The sequence below is a fragment of the Spermophilus citellus genome (assembly GCF_964194105.1).
Source record: "Spermophilus citellus genome assembly, chromosome: 4".
Taxonomy (NCBI): domain Eukaryota; kingdom Metazoa; phylum Chordata; class Mammalia; order Rodentia; family Sciuridae; genus Spermophilus; species Spermophilus citellus.
Genome location: NC_138185.1, coordinates 178,861,938 through 178,884,188, shown reverse-complemented (window position 1 = coordinate 178,884,188; position 22,251 = coordinate 178,861,938). Strand labels below are relative to the sequence as shown.

Below are 22,251 nucleotides of genomic sequence, written 5' to 3'. Positions count from 1 at the left end.
ATCTTTTTCTTCCTCACCAGCCTGAAGTTATATCATTCAAGATCACTGTTCTATCTACAACACCTAGAGCAGTGACTGTTACTTTAAAAAAATTGAATCAATAAGTGACACTTCTCTTTGAAAGCCATTTACGCTTTTTAGAGTGTGGTAGTAGCATCACTTGCATCCACCTATCATATATTCCCATTTTTAGTAGCTGCATTTTTGAGGTATCCTGCTGTAGTCTTAAAATGGGTATCATTATGTCACTCATGACTCAAAAAACTCAACCAGTCCACCTAGCAAATAAAATTAAGTCAGAGTGCTTAACGAAGCCTCTTAACTTGGCCTCATCTGTATTTTTGTTACCTCCCATTTTACCTCTACTTCCACGTAACCTCCATGTGTGTTGTACTCTGATCACACGAGAATCCTCACGGGCTAATATTTCTGTCACTTGAACATTTCTGTGCTTGCTGAGTCTGTTGCCTTGTCCTGGGATATTCTCTACCGTTTCTCACTACAGAAGTGCTGCTGTCTTCACATAGTAGTTCTGATGCTTCCTGTTTAAGCTGGTCTATCCAGATTTCCACCTGTTCAGAACTGGTTTCTCCCTCTTCTGCGTTCTCTTTATACCTGATCTGTGCCATCTTTACAGTCATTGCCACAGGTGCTTTTGATTACAGCTATATCTCTTGCTGTTTGCACTGTTATCCTGTCTGAAAGCGTGGAACATAACATTTCCTTTATACTTTCCACTCCAGTTTCAGCTCTTTTAATATAATATCCCTATTCTTGGTGCCGTTATAATAATATATAATATTTATCTGGTCCCCTGAAGTAAAAAGTTGAGGTTGCTTGTGATTAGAGAATTAATAAGATAATTTTCTTTATTATATACTTTGCTAAGTTAATTGATGCACTTTGAATCCTGTTCCTCTTCAAGAAGTCAGCGACTTCAAAGTCAGTAAGAACCTATGTTTTAATTAGTATTTCTACATTTCATTAATTTACCTACACAATTATTATTAGCCAACTATCATATGACATTTTAGTTTATGTCTACGGTTAATATGTATTTCTCATTCAATTATTTTGCAGGTTTTCTTACTAAAAAAATCTGCATCATTTGAAAATATTAAAACATGTTTCAGTACACAGTCTACACAATTGAAGGTATTGTAATTTCAGTTTTTATTATCCAAAATAGATGTTTATATTTCTACCAATAATAATTGCCTTACATTTTTTCCAAATGCATGCATGTATGTTTCATATTTTAGTCTCTATTCTAATTACATTTTGAGTCAAATGTAGTTTCCTGAGATGGAGGAGTATAATATCATGGATGGTCAAGATCTCTATTATTCTTTAGTACGTTTTAGATACATAACTAGCTTGTATGAAATTGTTGTTTGGAATTTGGGTCTAAATTCACTATAAAAAGATCTCTCTATGACAAATTGTTTATTAGCAAAATGAAATGCTATAAATTTGTTGACAGTGCTTCAATAAGGCAGGAAATGATATATCAAAGGATTAGAAATTTGTGTTCTTTTATTGAATAATGAGTATTAGAGTTTCAATGATTAATGTATAATTGACCAGATTTTCAGCTCCTGCTGTTGTAGTGTTGCAGCAGAACCCAGCTGCCAGCCGGTGTCTTCTTTCAAGGTTCTTGTCTCATGAATTTGAAGAATGAAATCCACAGACATGGACGAGTAAGCCTAAAAGAGTAGGATTTATTCAAGCGAGAAGAAAAGAGACAGAGCTTCTTCAGGGCGAGAAGGGACCCAATTGGGGTCCTGATTGGGGTTGCCACTTAAATGTACTAGTCTAGCGGGTGATGTAGCTACTGGGTAGTAGTGTCCATCAATATTTATGATAATCAATATTTTAATCAATATTTATGATACCAATGCTATTGGGCAAAATCTATGCTAATTAGCTTGAGTCTGTAGCATTCGCTCAGGTCTATCCTACCTTTGCTCACTGCCCTGTGACCAAGGAGTTGGATGGAATGTTTGGAATTTGTTTCTACAGGTTAATCTAATGGAGTGGCCTTTACATGTAGAGAAGCCTTTATCAGGCTCATTTTCTTAACTGTTTGCCTGTTTTACTGTATGTCTTTTCTATCTTTTCATTAATACCCAATTTAAAACATTTTCAAAACAGTGCTATAGTTTTAGTAACTATAGCCAAATTAATTTTAATTGATCGTATATATTTTTTACCTCCTTTTTTCCTATTAAGAGAGCAAAATCTGCAGTTGAATTGAGAAAGGAGTTCACCACCAAATCATTAGAACTAAAGGATGATATTCAAAGCAACCTGAGACTGTTGATGTACCAGAAAAGAAGGGCGTTGGAGCTCCAGTTTGCTGAGCAAAAGAAGGCCCAGGCCCCTTTCATCAGAGCACATATTACTGAGCTCCTAGAGAGCATTCCGGATAACAGCACTTTTGAAGACATCTCTGTGTCTCTCATTGAAGCATCGAAAAAAGCTGGCATTACTTACATTGTTTTTCCCAAGAGAAAGATGATGAAATGGAAGAAAAGACTGAAATCGAATAAACTTACAGCTGTGTATAAAGAGTTATCCAAGCCTCCAAAACCAATTCAAAGGTCTTGTTCAAGCAATATTACTTTATAATTTAAGAAATGTATTGTGGTTTTGGCCTCAATTTTATAATTTCCCCCAGTGAAGTTTTATTATCTTACTTAGCACTGAAAATATGCTAAAGGTATAGTCCATCAATTTTTAAAAATATATGGATGTTTCATGGTATTAATATGTGTGTTGCTCAAACTATAAAGTGGTTATATGATTTAGGATAACAAATAAAACTAAATCAGTTTGATGACTGAATGAAGTCTCTCAGTGGAAAGAAAAAAAAATCTAACAAATTACTTGCTAGATATGGTTGGGTATGAAAAACTAACCCGTGCTCCAAACAAATACCACTCATTTAAAAATCAAAATAGATTTCTGTATTTAACTGTTTTCAAATTTTAACTTTTTCTTGAATGAGAAGTAGATATATAGAGAAACTGGGCTTTGTATGTTCTGAGCCCTTCTTCAGATATCAACACACAAAAATAATTGATTTTCTCCTTACTCAGAGGCAATAATAGCTAGTGTATTTAAAAATATGGAGGGACCTGAAATCATAGCCAGTGGAACTTGAGATATGTTCATGTTTCAGTGTTCAGAATATCACTTTTTTTCTTTTTCTTTTTTCCCATGATACTTCAGACTAATTAAATGAAAAAAAATTTATGCTTCTATCCAGTGCATTATAGTTATGTATACTAGTTGGGTTCCTTTTGACATAATCGTACATATGTGGAATTTAATTTGCTCCATTTCAGGCTCCAGTGCTTCCTCTTTCCTTCCCCCATTCCCTTTCCTCAACTCTACTGGTCTTCCATTTATTTATTTATTTAATTGTTGATTTATAGATATACAGAAAGGTGGAGTTCACTGTGGCATATTTGTACATGTACATAGCATAATTTTATCAAATTCATTCTGCATTTACTCCTCTTTCTTGTCCCTCCTTCTTCCCCCCTCAATCGTTTTCTTTTACTCCTTTGATCTCCGTCATCTTGTGGGATTGGATCCCCCTATGCTTTTTCTCTTACTGTGCTGTAGCTTCTGCTGTATGAGAGAAAACTTTTGACCTTTGATTTTCTGAGTCTGGCTTATTTCACTTAACATGATATTCTCCAGTTTTGTTCCTTTACTGGCAATTCTATAATTTCATTTATCTTTATGGCCAAGTAAAACTCCACTGAATCACTTTCCATAACCAAAGTGTTGTGCAAAATGGTTTTCTTTCTTCTTTCTTTTGGTACCAGGGAATGAACTGAGGGATCTTTAATCACTGAGCCATATCCTCAGCCCCTTTCTTATATTTTATTTAGAAGCAGGGTCTTGCTGAGTTGCTTAGGGTCTTCCTAAGTTGCTGAGGCTGGCTTTGAACTTGCAATCCTCCTGTTTCAGCTTCCTGAGCTGCTGGTATTTACAGACTTGTGCCAGTGCCAGTCTTTCAAAAATTCGTGGGATTCATTTCTCTTTAGATGTCCCTGGATAATAGGGCTTATTAAAAACGTCCTTTTGAAAAGTAAAAACTTTCTTGATGATAAAGGAATAAAAAGTTTGTGTTCACTTTATTGTTATAAAGGCTTGCAGGTTGGAACAAGACAGGGATGCCCTCTATCACCACTTCTATTCAATATAGTTCTCGAAACACTGGCCAGAGCAATTAGACAGACGAAAGAAATTAAAGGCATAAAAATAGGAAAAGAAGAACTTAAATTATCACTATTTGCAGATGACATGATTCTATACCTAGAAGACCCAAAAGGGTCTACAAAGAAACTACTAGAACTAATAAATGAATTCAGCAAAGTGACAGGATATAAAATCAACACGCATAAATCAAAGGCATTCCTGTATATCAGCGACAAAACTTCTGAAACGGAAATGAGGAAAAACACTCCATTCACAATATCCTCAAAAAAAAAAAATAAAATAAAATACTTGGGAATCAACCTAACAAAAGAGGTGAAAGATTTATACAATGAAAACTACAGAACCCTAAAGAGAGAAGTAGAAGATAATCTTAGAAGATGGAAAAATATACCCTGTTCATGGATAGGCAGAACTAACATCATCAAAATGGTGACATTACCAAAAGTTCTCTATAGGTTTAATGCAATGCCAATCAAAATCCCAACGGCATTTCTTGTAGAAATAGAGAAAGCAATCATGAAATTCATATGGAAAAATAAAAGACCCAGAATAGCAAAAGCAATTCTAAACAGGAAGTGTGAATCAGGCGGTATAGCGATACCAGATTTCAAACTATATTACAGAGCAATAGTGACAAAAACAGCATGGTACTGGTACCAAAACAGGCGGGTGGACCAATGGTATAGAATAGAGGACACAGAGACTAATCCACAAAGTTACAACTATCTTATATTTGATAAAGGGGCTAAAAGCATGCAATGGAGGAAGGATAGCATCTTCAACAAATGGTGCTGGGAAAACTGGAAATCCATATGCAACAAAATGAAACTGAATCCCTTTCTCTTGCCATGCACAAAAGTTAACTCAAAATGGATCAAGGAGCTTGATATCAAACCAGAGACAAGGCATCTGATAGAAGAAAAAGTTGGCTATGACCTACACACTGTGGGGTCGGGCTCCAAATTCCTTAATAGGACACCCATAGCACAAGAGTTAATAACAAGAATCAACAAATGGGACTTACTTAAACTAAAAAGTTTTTTCTCAGCAAGAGAAACAATAAGAGAGGTAAATAGGGAGCCTACATCCTGGGATCAAATTTTTACTCCTCACACTTCAGATAGAGTCCTAATATCCAGAGTATACAAAGAACTCAAAAAATTAGACAATAAGATAACAAATAACCCAATCAACAAATGGGCCAAGGACCTGAACAGACACTTCCCAGAGGAGGATATACAATCAATCAACAAGTACATGAAAAAATGCTCACCATCTCTAGCAGTCAGAGAAATGCAAATCAAAACCACCCTAAGATACCATCTCACTCCAGTAAGATTGGCAGCCACTATGAAGTCAAACAACAACAAGTGCTGGCGAGGATGTGGAGAAAAGGGTATACTTGTACATTGCTGGTGGGACTGCAAATTGGTGCGGCCAATTTGGAAAGCAGTTTGGAGATTCCTGGGAAAGATGGGAATGGAACCACCATTTGACCCTGCTATTGCCCTTCTCGGACTATTCCCTGAAGACCTTCAAAGAGCATGCTACAGGGATACTGCCACATCGATGTTCATAGCAGCACAATTCACAATAGCTAGACTGTGGAACCAACCCAGATGCCCTTCAATAGATGAATGGATAAAAAAATGTGGCATCTATACACAATGGAGTACTATGCAGCAATAAAAAATGACATAATCATAGAATTTGCAGGGAAATGGATGGCACTAGAGCAGATTATGCTTAGTGAAGCTAGCCAATCCCTAAAAAACAAATACCAAATGTCTTTTTTGGTATAATGAGAGCAACTATGAACAGAGCAGGGAGGAAGAGCAGGAAGAAAAGATTAACATTAAACAGAGACATGAGATGGGAGGGAAAGGGAGAGAAAAGGGAAATTGCATGGAAATGAAGGGAGACCCTCATTGCTAAACAAAATTACATATAAGAGGTTGTGATTGGAATGGGAAAATAAAGAGAGAAATGAATTACAGTAGATGGGGTAGAGAGAGAAGTTGGGAGGGGAGGGGAGGGGGGATAGTAGGGGATAGGAAAGGTAGCAGAATACAACAGTTACTAATAGGGCATTATGTAAAATTGTGGATGTGTAACCGACGTGATTCTGCAATCTGCATTTGGGGTAAAATTGGGGGTTCATAACCCACTTCAATCTAATGTATGAAATATGATATGTCAAGAGCTTTGTAATGTTGTGAACAACCAATAAAAAAAAGGCTTGCAGGTTCTGCAAAAGTCTTATCTTTTGGTGTGGATCATGACATATTTCTGAAGAGACTGGGGAATAGCACGTAAGTGTGAGTGACAGAGTGGGACAGAGGACAGCCACAGTAGAGAATGCCATTTGATCCTGAGATCTCCATGTACTTTTGTTTCTCCTCTGTAATGAAACATTTTTGATTAGGTAATCTTTAGGAGATTTTGGGTAGATTTCTTAAGTTAAAAAATGTTTTAGACCAGAACTAGAAGTTTGCTCATATGTCTTTGGCACATTGACTGATTTCAAAGTATTATGAGTCTTCACCATCCTAGTTAAAGGACAACACAGCACCACCATGACTTAGGTGATTTCCATTGGAAGGATATAATAGTAGATGAAACACTGCTTCTGTGGGATGTTGTTTTGCTTACTGACTCTTCATTCTTTTGGGTATAAAATTTCACCATTTATAAGAGACTTATTTGCCTTTATTAATAGCCTGATGTAAAATTTGTATATGCTGCCAACAAGCATGATAAGAATCACACAATGAGCCTTTTGGTGGTGGCAATAAAATAAACTGTGCAGTGTTTATCCAAGACACATGTTAGTACAGCTTTCTTAACTTTCTTTTTTTAAAAGTCTTAAATTAATTTACCACCTAAATGTAGATAGGAGATAATTATTAGTTCACAAGTTATAAAATTTCTTTAAAAATAGTATTATTCCTCTAGCTGGAGATCTTTTTTTAAATAATCTTAACTTGATAATTCAAAAATATCCTTCTTATTATTTCCTATTCCACCTTTAAGCTTGTTGAATCATAGCTCTTCTTGGTGGGCTCTTTTAATGGTTAGAGGTGGACTACGTGTGTTCTCATGTAACAAGCCAAATCTTGACTGTGGAAAGGAGTTCCTGCAGAAGGCCATTTGAGCAGATTAAAGACCCAGACTCATGCCTTCCTCTTCAGTCTTCTTGCTGTAGGTTGCTGTGTTGCCTCCTTCCTCAGCTAGGTCTTGGCTGGATGCTATACACCTGTACTAACTTTGTAGCTTCCCTGTTTCTCTTCAAGTGTCCCTCTGCTTTGGATCTTAAGCCCAATGTTGAGAGACTAACCAGTGAGGTACAAGAGGAAATCTTCCTCAATAGTTGGCTGATAAAGCAGTGAACCATTCCCACTGAAGGCCTGGCTGCCTTGACTTACTGTTACCATTCCTGCTTACCTGGGCTTGTGTGAATTGCTAGTCTCTTGGATCTCTGTCAGTGCTCTGGCTTCCAGGACTGAAGAACATTCTTAGGCCTGCTCTTTTGCTGATGGTTTGCCTATACCCACGAATTCCTCTCTTTGGGCCCCATTCTAGAATAATTGCCTTTAGTCCATTCTTCCATTATCAAAACCTTGTATGACCTGCTCCTGAAAGTGAATCTGTGATCTCAGTCTTGGTTTTCTGGGCCCATCTTGTTGCTGTTAAATCACCAAGAGAGGCAGAGTTTAATCCCTCTCCTCACATCCAGGAGAGGACACATTTTCCTTTGTTGTTTTTATTCTTCCTTTGGGTCAGGAATCTGTATATTTGAATTCTAATTACCATTCACTAGGTCCTTGGTGACCAGCCCAAACTACTTAATTTCTTCTGATGTCTCCCTAGGTGGAAGATTTAGAGGTTATTCACAGGATTTCTAAAGTAACTTTCAGCTCAAAGATCCCATAATTCATGTAGTAAAATCAACCTTATTCTTGCACAAATGAAAAATTTTGAGCAAACATTTAAACTATTTAAAAAATCATTTGTTTCTTCAAATAGTCTTACATCTCATTACAAACTCATTATGTATACATGGATTCTGACTTGACAGCCTGGTATTTTTAAACTGGCAGGTGAGGTAGCAGGTTGATTTACCTTGGTTCCTCTCAATGAAAAACTATAACCATACTCATGGCTATAAAAACATAGATCTAGACCTGCAATATATAAAGAAATATTTCCCTTCTGGGGTGGAAGTAAATATCAAGTCTCCTTTTCTGATCTTTCTTTTTGATCTGGATTATTTAACTTCAATGATGTGGGGCTATAACTTTTCCTTGTAAAAGTTCATCCACCATCTGCATTTGCTGTTTATGTTTTTCTAGAGAGTTGTGTAGCAAGTTCCTATTCTTTGTTTTCTTAAAAATGTTATACTTACTTGGTAGTAAAAATAAAACAAATGTATTGTAAAGAAATTTAGAAAGTACAGCAATTCTCTCAAGCCACAACATATTTTGGAATGTTTATATGGGAATACATTTGAACAGTTGTATTTTTAAGTATGTGTGTAAAATGTGTTTCTATATAGAAAGTCTGGAGTTTTATACAGCAAACTGTTGTAGTAACTATTTCTGGGTTACAGGAAATTGATCAGATGGGGCAGGCTGAGACTTTCAGTGTTTTACTTTATGCACATCTGTATTTGTGTGTGTGTCTTACTAGAGATTGAACCCCAGGACACTCTGTCTACATTTGCATCCCTTTTTATCTTTTATTCTGAGACAGGGTCTTGTTAAATTGCCCAGGATGGACTTCAGCTTGACATCTTCCTGCCTCAGATTTCCGACTAGGGATCACAGACTTGTGTCTGTGACCACCACTTCTATATTTTTTGAAAATTCTCCTAAGTAAACATTTATTTGTGATTAAAAAGAACATTTCTTCCTTATTTTCAATTTTAAAAGTCTTTTTGAACAATGCCATGTGGAAGGTGGGTATTCTTAAGGAATATTTTCATTCATGACAGCTGTATTTCTGAGTAGATATACTCTATTTTCCTGGAGTATATCTTAAGAAATGTTTTATATAATGGAATCAAATACATGGTTGTTTTATGGAACTCATTGAGGATGTTAAAAAATGTATTATAACTTCAAGACCTCTGCCATCAAAGTAAGCTTGAATAATCTGATAAGAAATTTACTAAATATTCACATCATTTGCTATTCTAAACTGGTTTCCAATTGCAGCATGTGAAGCCAGCATACATACGTGGAACTCAATTCCATCCATCATCTATATCCCCTGACCAAAAAAAATTAAAAGGTTAAAAGACATTTTAATTTTTGTCAAGGTTGATTACTTTGAGATCATGAGAACATTCTTTGCTTTTATTAAAACTTGAAGATGTTCATGTTACTGTCTTATGTACTTTTATAAGACCATATGTTGCTTTCAGAATTTAGGATCCTAAATGTTTATCTCTCCCTAATAGTTGGCAAGTTTTCTTTTTTTTTCTTTCATTATTTCTTTTTAAAATCAGAATGTGAAAAATGGGTATCTAACTTATTCTTTTTCTTTCCCATCTTAAGTTATGGAACCTTGGGACTGAATTTTAACATTTGACCATGGTAACAATATCAGCTTAGGCTTTTGATTGGTTTTAAAAATCTCTTAAGTGATAAGTGACTCAGTTTCAAGTTACGCTTTTAGTTTTAAGTCCTCTAACCTTTGCTGCATCATTCCAGTCAGTCTTGAAGCATGTGTGGTTCAGGAGTTGGGCTGAGGTGCATATGGGTTAATATAGAATTAGAAGATTCCTTCAAGGATTCAACTCCCTTTCTTCCGGAGTTTCTTTTTCATTCTGGCCCTTCTAGACTTCTTTCTAAAATTTCTCTGTCTAGTAAAATTTCCGAGTATCTATTGCTCTTTAAGTACGTGCCACCAGCTGCTCTGAATTGTAGCTCATCTCTGATGTAAAGACACAAAAGGACAAAACCATTGGGAAATTTATCCCATAAGGGCTGCTTCACCAAGTTTTGACTCCCATTCAGAGTGCCTGCTTTTGTTTACTCCTCAGAATCCTCATGCAGTTGATTTTTTAGTAACTTTTCAGTTCGTTATTGTTATTAACAGAATCGATGTACTATAAGGGGCTTCTACCATCATAACAGAATCACAGCTCTGTATGGATTTTTAGTATATTCTTAGTGGGAGATAATACAGCATGTTTATGTGCTGGTGTGAATGATTCAGTGGAGGGGGGGAACAGTGGATACAGAAAAACCAGGAGTTATTGAAAGAATGAAACCCTTGGGAAGGTAAAAGTGGATGAAATACAGAACACAAGTGCTACTTAAAATGAACTTAAAGGAGAGCACATCCACCATTAAAAACAAAGGGAAGACTGGTGTATGTGATTCTATGTATTTGGTTATATGAAAATGAGGGAAGGTTTCAAGTCTTTTCTATTTTCAAAGAAGGTGAAGTAAGTCCAGAGTGAAGGGGTGAAAGCTCAATGTCTTTAATTGAATTATGACACGTAGTAGGAACTGATCCACAATTTGATGAATAAATGATATAAGCCATTCATTTGTTCAATATAAATTTATTGGGCAGTTATTACATACGAGACACTATTCTGGATAAGAAATAGAGGGCAGTAAAAAGACTAACAAACTTTCTGTTCTCATAGAGCTTATATTCTAGTGGGAAAGAAGGGGAGACGGAGAAGGGGTGGAGATGAGATTAACAAATGATGTTAAGAGAGAAATGTTATGAAGAAAATTAAAGCAGTGAAATAGGGGTTACTGTTTTAGACAAGAGTGGCCATAGCCTTTATGAGGTAATAATATGCAAGCATAGGATTGAATGGAATGAAATAGTGAGAGGTTTGAACATCTGAAGAAGAGGTAACAGCAAGTGCAAAGGCCCTGAGTTGGGGACATGCTTTTTCTTTTCTTTTCTTCCTTCCTTTCTTTCTTTCTCTCTCTCTCTCTCTTTCTCTCTCTCTCTCTCTTTCTTTCTTTCTTTCTTTCTTTCTTTCTTTCTTTCTTTCTGAGGGACAGCATAGAAATTAGTATGGCAGGAAAAGAGGGAGTCAGAGTGATGAGAAGTGAAGTCAAGGAAGAGGTCAGATTGATTTCATGCAGTGCCTTGTGGGCCACAGTAAATGATAAGTTTGAAATTATAAAAGTGCCAGGAAGTCATTGTGAACTTGATAATTGGGTAGTGCCATTTACAGATTATGGTAAGGACACTGGACTCTTAAATACAAAAGAAAACATTGGGAGTTGAGAGAAGTGAATTGATATGGCATAGTTTATGTTTTCAAAGGCTCACTGTGGTTGCTGTGTGAAAAAATAGATTGATTGTAGTAGAAGCAGCGAGAAGGCTATTGAAATAATCCAGAAGAGAAGTGGTTGCTTGTCTGGGATGATCTAAGTAGTGAAAAGTGCTTGGACTCTACGATAGATTTGGGGAGTAGAGTCAATAGTATTTACTCCTGGATTTTTTGTGGGATGTGAAAAGAAACAGATTAAGGATGATTCCAAGGATTTCTCCTGGAGTAACTGGAGAGATGGAGGTTTGCTGAGAAGGGTAAGACTGCTTAGTGAACAGATGGTTATATAAGGCTTTGGTGGTGCAGTGTAGACAAAAATCTAAATGGACTGGACTTCAGCCTAGCTTTTTATATTATGAAGACATTGCAGGACAGCTGACATGCTGGTCAGGATAGTAAAGATAATATTATTGTCCCTGCTGTGAAAATGTAAACTTTACCTGATTCCCCATCTTGCAGAAAAGGAAAAGAAATTATATCAGGACCACAGCTGCAAACCAGGTGTCAGGAGATATGTTCATTGCTTCAGTAAATATACCTACCACATCTGGAACTAAAGTTGTGGTTGTTATCAACACCTGATTAAATCTGCGATGATTTACAGTAATTTATATACAAGATTTTTTTTTTTTTTTTTTTTTGCTGGAAAACGGGTCCTTGCCTCACTAGATCCACTGTTAGGAGGTCTCAAGCTAAGATTTTTCCTATCACCTGATTTTCATTATTCCTTAATTGGATTGATAGATTTTGGTGGCACCCACAGAGGGTGTTGGTGGATCAGGATAAGTTGAAAGCAAGTATCTGATAACCTCCAGGAAGTCTTAGTATTTCTCCTTCCTCATACCTTTGGAAAGTTTTAGGGGAAATTCACTATGTAAATCTGTGTCTCATGGCAGGATTCTTTCTCAGTTGGGCCTGGCTTGGCCTTTCTGTCAGGTGAGAGATTTTGGATGCAAACTTGCCTAGGTCTGAGAGTTAGGCAAAAAAATGTCAATCTCCATTATAGCTGGTTAGATTTATGCCCAGAAGACCTAGAAGCTTCTCACCTGTGTAAGTCAAGGAATGCCCATCTATCTCATCTCTGAGTACTTGTGGTCATTTAGTTATGGCTATAGATCCTTGCAAATTAAGATTTGGTTATTATAATTCTATCCCTGTGGTTTATTGATGTAATTGTGCTTACAGGTCTTTGCTGGAATTTACCACATCTGTATCCAACTGTTCCCATTGGGATAATTGAACCAAATCAATTTTATCATCCTTCTTCTTTTTTTTTTGTTTAAGTAAGAAAATACCAAGGCTTTAATTTTTTATTATAAAGATAGTTCTGCTTGTTGGGTAAGTGGAAAATTGTATACAGTTCTTATGAACAAGATTTACCTGCTTTGGGCTGCATACCATAATGCCAAAGAAGTGACATGAAAGGGGTTAAGGTGTAATGCTTTTATCTTCACAGCAATAAAATGCTAAATACAAATCAAATGGACTCAATTAATGCTGGGCATTCCCACAGGGAAAAAGCAAAAGGATTTCAAATCAATCAGTAGCAGTATTGTATACAATAAACAAACCCATTATGCTGAGCCCCTGCTCCTCCCTGGCTCTGTTCCATGTGAGGTATACCAGTACAAAACCCACAGAGCTGGTAGTTGGCAACATGTACTCTAATCCACTGAAATGAGCAGCGGGCAAAGTCCTGGAAGGCCAGATAACTTGGCTGTGGTCAGGCACCTATGTGCAGCAGTGTCGCATATGGAAGTTGACAACATACTCAACATTAGTCCTCTGCACAGAAATAGCAAAAGGCTCAAAAGGGTGAAAGGTGAAGGCAACGAGGCGTCTCACTGTGTGGTTGATGGGGCGGCCCAGTAAGCCTGCCTGGATCTCAAACTTAAGCAGGCCAGAGTCCCGGCATAGAACCTGATGGAGTGATCTCCACAAGTCTTGGGTCGCTCCATGACTGACACCCATTTGTCATCGTAGCTGAAGAGAGACAAATCCAGGTAGGGGCTGCCACTGTAGGACTGTGCACTGATGGGGAGCTGACCCAGCAGCCGGCGCACAGCCTCTGTGTGCCCTCCTTACTTGGCATTTATAATCGTGTCTTTGAACCGGCGCTGGATCTGCCTTGCAAAATTGTTGCTGGAGGCTGAGCAGGGAAATTGGACTTCACTGTGCAAGGTAGCATTACGGAAGAGATCACAGAAGTTCTCAAAGAGTTCCAAAAGCTCTCAAACACAGCAATCACTTCAGTTGTCACCATATTGTACACTACAAAGAAAGATGCCTGAGATGGATCAGTGACTCGCAGTGTCACTACGTCCTCACTGGTATACTTGATAAACAGATGGTTTTCATCCAAAAGCTGCATTTTCCACATACGCAGCTGCCGCAGCTGGTCAAAATACTGGAAGAAGCGCCTCTTGGCCATTGCACTACCATCCTGTTCTGCCCGGCGCCACAGGTATACCAGCAACCGGTGTTTTAGGGAGTTGATGAAAGGATCCCTAAAGGGATTGGCCATGCCTGTCTGACTGTCCCGCTGTACTTCAGGGAAAACAGCCGACACAGTGAGCAGGTCATCCTCATAGCAGAAGCGGCCAATGGTCCGCACATCAATGAATGTGCCTTCAGGAGTCACCTGGAAGACATGGATGGTCTGCTGCTGCACAGACAAGATGGCCAGGATGTTTTTATACAAGTACAGCCCTTGGTTGTGTGACAGGACCACTTTATCACACTTGAATGTGCGCGTATCACATAAGCGGCCAGTGTGAAGGTCAATGATGTGGAGGGAATAGTCCTCTAGAGGGGACCGTGGATTTGGGGTCACTGATTCACTGTTCCGATATACTTCATAGAAAGGAGGGTGAGGCTCATCCGGGAGGTAGGCAGTAGAGCCCACGATCACACATCGGCCATCATCAGTGAAGAGGCTACACTCCTGGTTCAGGTGCTCACCATTGGCTGCTACATTTGTAATGTGCAGCAGGACGAAAAATCGTTCAAAAAGCCTGCCCCGGATGTTGACTGACCGCTGGTCATTGCCATTGGATAGGATCTCCCCCTCATATCCCTGCAATAGGTCCTCTGCTGCCTGGGAGCCCTGGTACTCATAAATTTCAAGAGATGTCTGGTCAGAAGAAAATGCAATAAAGTAGCGTCCATCAGGTGCGAATTTACGCAAGAAACAAGGAGGTTTTTCAACGTTGACAACTGTAAAGTTAGGGAAGACATTCTGGTGGAACACTCGAACCTGGTGCCCATGAGCACCTGCCTTGCCTGAACTGATCCGCCGCCGTTCCAATCGGTGAATGACATTTTGGTTTTGGATTCTTCGAGGTTTAATAGTGGAAACATGATGATCCATTATCACATCTCTGTCGGCTTCTGGTTCAAGGGGCCGGGGCAAGGGACGCCACAGCCAGATCTGTGCGCACCTCCCCGGGCCCGCCCCCGCCATGCCTGCTCATCCTTCTTCTTTATCATTTTTTTTTTTTTTGTCAATTCTAAGGTCAGCACTGACAAAGATTTTCAAGAATACTGTGATCCCTCAATTATGCATTTTCTGTTTTTTTTTTCCTCCCAGAGGTTAAGACTTGACTAAGAATGTTCCATATTGCAGATCGATTTCCATTTTTCTTTGAACCTTAGAGCTTACTCCTGTTTAGAAGTGCTTCTCAAAGTGCATCAATGTATGTTATCTGGGAACTTATTAGGTATGAAAATTCTAGAACTCCACACTAGGTCTACTGAATTAGAGACTTTGGGAGTGAGTCCCAGGAATTTGTGTTTTAACAAGACTTTCAGGTGATTGATGGTAATGTTTGAGCTCATTCTCTTAGAATATGCCAGGGTAGGCTATCCAAGGCTGCACTAGCTAGGGCCAGTAGCACCCACCCAAGGCCACCTCCTGAATCTGGGGAGTGTGTAAATCAGGTCCAGTACAGTGCATGAGCAATACGACAGAATAGTCATTGAAAGATATTTATGCAGGAGGGGAGTGAGTCTCACAAATGGGGGATCTGACAGTCCCTCAGTGTTTATTCTGTCAAAGGAAGGTAAGTGAGATTTGGAGATTCAAAATTCTCACCTTCATTCATGTCTGCTCAGATGTTCACATCTTTTATTTCAGTTTCCTATTCTTTCCCTAGCTTCATTACTTTGGTGCATAGTTTTGAGAGTTTGGGCATTTAATAAGTATTGCAACTATTCTTTTGATCTGAAAAAAAAGTCAGGACTACACAATGTTTATAACCATTATTGTTGTCCTAGTGACTAAGTGATAGCTTACCTGATCTCCTGGTACCTGACCTTTCAGCTGAATATCCTTCCCTCTTAGCAATGGTGATGACTTGAGAGGTAGATTAACTATTCCCTATTTTACCCTGGCAAGAAGGTTATCCTAGAGTCCTGTATGTGTGGGTGTGTTTCCTGAGTCCCCCTGTGGTACCAATCAGTCAGGTTCCCAGTAGTAAATACATTCTCAGCTTAGGATAATTCTGGGAAGGGCTGATAAAGGGGAAATTTACAAAGAAGCAGGGTATAGGGAACCACAAATGAGAATGCAGTTTCTGGGGCTAGAGATAGTCAAGTCACTCTACCCCTAAGTTTGAAAGGACAAAAACGTGATTACTAGATCCTGGAAGAGTTATATAGAAACGGCTTCCTTGAAAGAAGTAGTTATCTTTGATCAAAGGTCATAGTCAATTTGAGGTGACCCTTCACGAAGGAGCCTGTGGAATAGATACCTTGATTTCATTTTCCTCTTTCTGAGGTTCCCAATTGGACACACCCAATGAGAACACAGACAGTAAGGGACCTTGGGAATATAGTCTGTACACATTAGTCTCCCATGACAGTGAGAAGGATAGGATTGATGTTGGGGTGCAAACAAAACCTGTCACACAGAAGTCCTTTCTAAGGTGACATTTGAACAGAAACATGAATTGACAAGAATCCAGATAGTCAGAAGGGCTAAAAAGGACAATGGCCTTGAAGCTTGCTCTCAGTGATATGGCTGAAGAATAGGGCGTGAAGGAGGGTGTAGTGGTATCAGAGATCTCTGCTGGGACTTCATCATGTGTGACGTTGCAGGACATGGTGAAAGACTTGGTTGGTATTCCAGGTACCTGGGGAAGATCTTGGAGGAATAACATGATCTCACATACTTTTAAAAACAACATGCTAAATGTCATGTAGAAGATGGATTAGGCAAGAGAAGAAGCAGGGGAGCAAGGAGTTATTGTAACCTGAACAGAAGAGATGATGATGTCTTGCACTAGAATGTGAAGAGGAGGGGAGAGAATTGGAAAGGACAGAAAACGGACTTTTCTTACTTTTGTTCTCCCAGTTTCAGCACTAGGTCTTTTTCAGAGTGTAGACTTAGTAAATGCCTGTGAAATGATGGGATTAAAAATGTTTTTTTTTCTCAATAGAATGTTTCTCCTAATTCCGTGGCTAGGGCAATACCAGTACAGACATATGATAAATGTTACTTGACCTTGAAGCATTGGAAAGCATACTATGCATTATATAATTTGATAGCTTACTGGAGAAGGGTGAAGTCTGGCTGTGTATTCGGTAGTCTGTTTGGAAGTATTTGTTCTTCCTTCTCACTTCCTCAAGTTGGTATCCTCTCCAGCCTCTGGGATGGCATTCCCCTTCTCACCTCATGTTTATGCCTTAATATCAAGAAAACAAACTGGTTGAAAAATGGCCAAAGAACCTGAATATACATTTCTCAAAAGAAGACATGCAAATGGCCAATAGATATGTGAAAAAAATATATCAGGGAAATGTAAATTACAACCACAATGAGATATTACCTTATTCCTGTTAGAATGGTTATTATTATTCCTTGTAATTCCTCTGGTGGAGGATGAGGTAGTGGTGTAAATTAAGCCTGAAAGGAGCACTGACCACATTATTTTCAATACTCTAGTGAGACTACTTCTTTAACAATAGTCTTTTGCTTTTATAAACTTGAGAGAAATTCTTCATTCTTTGTTGCAATTTTAATGAATTAAAAATCAGACTTGTGTTGTATAAAATTAGCATGTAATTTTATTTTGATAATAGAAAAATAATAATAATTTGTGGCTGAGTTGATTTGTTAATCAGAAAGATAATTATGTTTCTGTAATTTAAAAAAATTTATTCTTTTTAAAACTAGATCATTATCTCATGGAATACTTCCTGGAGAAAGGAAATGTTTTCTCAAAGTTCCATTATATGAACGTCAAGTACGGTGTCCCAGCTTACCTTTGAAGTTAGATTTTGATAAATTTGTGGAAAGTAGGGGAGGAATACCAAGGAATACTAATCCTCAGATGTGGGCTGCTGAAATATTCATTAAAGATAAGATTCCGAAAGTACCCCCACCAGTAGTGAAAACTTCTGTTGAAAAGGAGATTTCTGAAAAAGTTGAAGAACCACCAAAACTAGAATTAAGTGATTTTTTGGGGTGTGATCTTCCACCAGAAGTCATTGAGCATTATAAATCTGAAGTGAAAACCTTGACTCAACAAATAAATAATAAGATACTTCCTGAAGTTGCATATTGCAGGCGTGGAGCTATTAATAGGCATCTGGGAAAGTTACAGAGTGCCATGAATGATTTACAGGAAGTAAGTTTTTTTCAAAATAAAAAGAACAATACTTACCACTTGCATTGCTTTTGATGATATGGTAATTTTTGCTGGAATTTTCAATAATGGATAATTATATAGTATGTGGGATTGTGAAAATGCAATTACTGGCATTTCCAAATAATTAGCATTAAAACACCAGATTTTTGTTTGTCAGATTGGAATGCTTTATTTTATATTATATGCACACAAAGCAACTGGGATTGATAGTGCTTGAAAAGTTTATTCGATAGGATATCTGCCTTTAGCAAATCAACTTTAGTTAAATTTATGCATATGTTTTCTAGGCTATAATTTTGGAGCCAATGCTTCTCAATGCCTATTGGCACCGACATTTCATTTATCTTTTCCAAGACAGAATTAATGATGCTTTGGATGACTTGAATTATATAAGTAAATATAATAAAAATAATGCAGGTGGGTTGTTAGCTATGTTACCTATATCATTATCTCAGCTTTTGTCATTTATTGTTATTATAAGATACATAAACCAATAGATATACATTTTGCAAAAATGGATGTGATTTTCCTCAATTATTTTTACTCTTAATATTCAAATAATCCTGTATTGTTTTCAAAATGCTCTTCATGGTTTGAAATAGTCATTTCCTTAATATACCTTGATTCCTTACTGCTTATATCACAAGAAGTTTTAGAAGTGATCCACAAACCTTCCAAAAATCTGGTTCATAGTCATAGTATTACTAGGACTTCTTGGTTGGATTGATCTGTATGTGTGCCCTATGTACTCTCTTCTAACCCTCTCAAACCACCAGACATGGAACAGCCTAGAAATGAGAAAGATGTCATACTCTTCTTTGTACCCCAGCACCCAAACATAACTCAAGGTTCAATATGCTTAACAATTGTTTAATGGCCTGTGTTAATCTCTGCTAAAAACCCATTTAAAATTTTGTGCTGTCAAGACCTAGCTTTTTACTATGAGCATTGAAAAAGTATGAAACATTTTAGACATAAAAAGGTAAAAGGTAATTTGGCAATTTTATCACTTTCAAATTGAGAGTACTTTTAACCACAAATGAATATTTATCCAGCTTTTGAGAGCAATTGGCTTTGTTGAAATTTTAAAAAATTAAATGATTTTAAAAATATAATAGAGAAAATTATTTTAAAAACCACATTTTTGCTGGGTATGGTGGCACATGACTTTAATCTCAGTGACTCAGGAGGCTGAAGCAGGAGGATCATAAGTTTTAGGCCTGCCTCAGAACCTTAGTGAGATCCTGTTTCAAAATAAAAAGGGCTTGGGATGTAGCTCAGTGGTCAACCCCCACAACCTCCCTTCTATTTCCAGTACCACCAAAAAAAAAAAAGTGTGTGTGTGTGTGTGTGTACATATATATAATTATTTTAAAAAATCACATATTTAGAGAGAGAGAATAATGTTTTCAAATTTTTATTCTTAAGGAATTGTAACACTAAATTTGACCTTTTTCTCTTCTTTAGAGGCATATTTGTCAAAGGCAGAAATTTTCAAGAACAAAGAAAACACTGCTTCGGCAATTCTAAATTATACCCTGGCAATTAAGTGCAGGCCCACAGAAGCTGATAGCTATTTCAGGAGGGGTGAGATGCATGAAAAAGCAAACAGAGTACTGGCCATTGATGACTATTCTAAAGTAAGCTTTATTACATATAATACTGCCATTTATATATTTTAGATCATGATATTCTTGTGCTCATGGTATAGCAAGGTTTTGAAAGTCTTTCATATATTTTATATCATCAAAATTAATTTATTACAGGTTAGGAGCTAGAGCTTTCATTCTTGGTATTGATGTTAACCCTACTTCAATGATTTTTCAAAAAAATATTGGTTAATGGATTTCCCCTCTTGAATTTGAAACAGCAGGTAAAGAAGTTGCTCTTTCCTTCAGATGATAGAGAAAACCATATTCTATTTTTTATAGCTTCTTCTCTTTTGTAGGGAGAATCTACCTGCTCTCAAAGAAGCTATAGTCACTGTTTTATTCATTCATTCATTAACTCACAAATATTTATTGACTAAGGCACCATGATGTAGTGGATAAAAGTTGGTGTATAAAATAGACATTTTCTGCTTATACAGAGTTTATAGTTTCAAGGACATATATTAAGGATAGATTTAAACACATACACGAATACATAATAACAAATTATGATGGATGCTGATGGAAATGAGGACAGTAGGAGAATATTTCCATTTGGTTGAGGATGTTGAACCATGCTTTGAAGCTACAGAGGCAAGGTAAAGTATTCTCCTAACTACAGAAAAATGTGTAACTCTGATCTTCTGACTTTTAATTTCAAATTCCTAGTCCTTAGTTCAATTGAGAATTTAGAAGAAATAATTTAAGTAATTTAACTTTCCATATACCCATCTATGATGGTTTAGTCACTTCCCTGGCACTCTTCTGCTTGAGGAGCATAAGTTTTGTAACTTCTGGTTTAGAAGTGACCAAAAATTCCTTTGAAGATATTGAATTATTAGATTATTTTAAATTAATTTTTTACTTATATATGACAGCAAAATACATTACAATTCATATCATGCATACAGAGCACAAAGTTTTCATATCTCTGGTTGTATACAAAGTATATTCACACCAATTTGTGCCTTCATACATGTACTTTGGATAATGATGTCCATCACATTCCACCATCATTTTGAAATTATTAGATTATTGATTCCATTCCTCTACTGGGCACCATATTTTAAAAATAGATTAATACAGCACCAGAAGGTTTCAAAATCCTTGAAAATACATGATAACCTTTGTGCTTCAATTGTTCCCTAGTAACAACAGGCGAAGAACTTTACAACTGAGCTTATGATTTAGTCTGTCACTGTATGGCTTTGTATATCTAAGTGAAATGGAAAAACCAAGCCACTACCAATTCATTTCTTTTTATCATGTTAGAGACTAGATTAATCCATATTTGGTCTGATTGAATCAGCATTGATGTAATCTAATCTGTTTCATCTTTAATTAGGATAAAATGCTGTGAGAGATACAATGTAGCCCAATTCTAGTTGAACAATTCATTTATGAATTATTGTCAGTAAAAATTTCAGTGGGCAAAAGACTTGGCTTCTTAAACATGCTGTTTCTTTTTTTTAAAAAAAACTATTTTAAAGATATTCACTTTCAAGATGATGGATGGGTTTCTTAATATAGTCTTTAAATGTAGATGTGAAAATTTTGGTATCTCAAAGTGTGATTTTCTTTTATGTAATCTAAATTTGTTATGTGACTATATATGTAGCTTTTAAAGCATGTAACATGTCTATATACCTCTCCATGCCCCTGTAGTGTATTTTTTATGATCCCCAAAGAGTAGATGCATTATTGAAACGTGGGATGTTTTTCTATGAAAATGAAAATTGGACTTCAGCCATACAGGATTTTACAGCTTTGTTAAATATAGAACCCACAAATTTGCAAGCAAGGTAAGAATTACTTTGGGTGTGATCTTATTTTTGAAATTATTACTCTTTGAAATACATTTTCAGGAAATAAAATTGCTTGAAATACATCAATAACCCCTTAGAAACAATTAATCAATTTTCAGTGCCACCTGATGGATGGTAGTAAATAACTTAACAGGCATAAATGAAAACTGAGTTATTTTATCTGTATTTCCTAAATACTAGTTATATTGTAAATTTATAAAGCATTGGCCATCACCTATATTTTTCTTTTTCAAATTTCCTTTTAAAACATATCCTCTGAATACAAAGAATGGTTTTTTATATATATATTTTTAAAATGTTAATGTGTCTTGTATATTAAAACTCTTCTTCCAACCTTGTGGTGTATAATACACTTCTCATTTTGTTGTTTTCCTTTTAAGCTGAGCTCTACTTTGAAGAAGTATAAAATGTGCATATAGTCAGGCCTATTCATCTCTTCCCTTACAATTTTTTAATTGGTGCATTATAATTACACATAATAGTGGAATTCATTATACCCTAGTCATGTAGTAAAGCATGCATCCAGAAAATCAAATGAAAGGGCAATGTGCATCTTAATGACTAATCATCATGTGAATATC

At 36.8% G+C, this 22,251-nt stretch overlaps 1 protein-coding gene and 1 pseudogene across 2 annotated transcripts in view; one reads left to right on the top strand and one right to left on the bottom strand.

Moving 5' to 3' along the window:
• TTC6 (tetratricopeptide repeat domain 6) overlaps positions 1-22,251 on the top strand; it is a gene marked incomplete at both ends in the record, with an annotated part of 192,057 nt that overhangs the window by 105,955 nt on the left and 63,851 nt on the right. The window contains 7 exons of the mRNA XM_081292914.1: positions 2,233-2,603; positions 13,893-14,009; positions 14,099-14,263; positions 17,721-18,174; positions 18,483-18,612; positions 19,663-19,835; positions 21,510-21,646. Coding sequence (XP_081149040.1) covers positions 2,233-2,603; positions 13,893-14,009; positions 14,099-14,263; positions 17,721-18,174; positions 18,483-18,612; positions 19,663-19,835; positions 21,510-21,646 — 1,547 coding nt within the window. The remainder of the gene's footprint in view (positions 1-2,232; positions 2,604-13,892; positions 14,010-14,098; positions 14,264-17,720; positions 18,175-18,482; positions 18,613-19,662; positions 19,836-21,509; positions 21,647-22,251) is intronic.
• LOC308648466 (DET1 homolog) lies at positions 12,829-14,997 on the bottom strand (annotated as a pseudogene). The gene has a single exon. The product of its transcript is annotated as a DET1 homolog (transcript).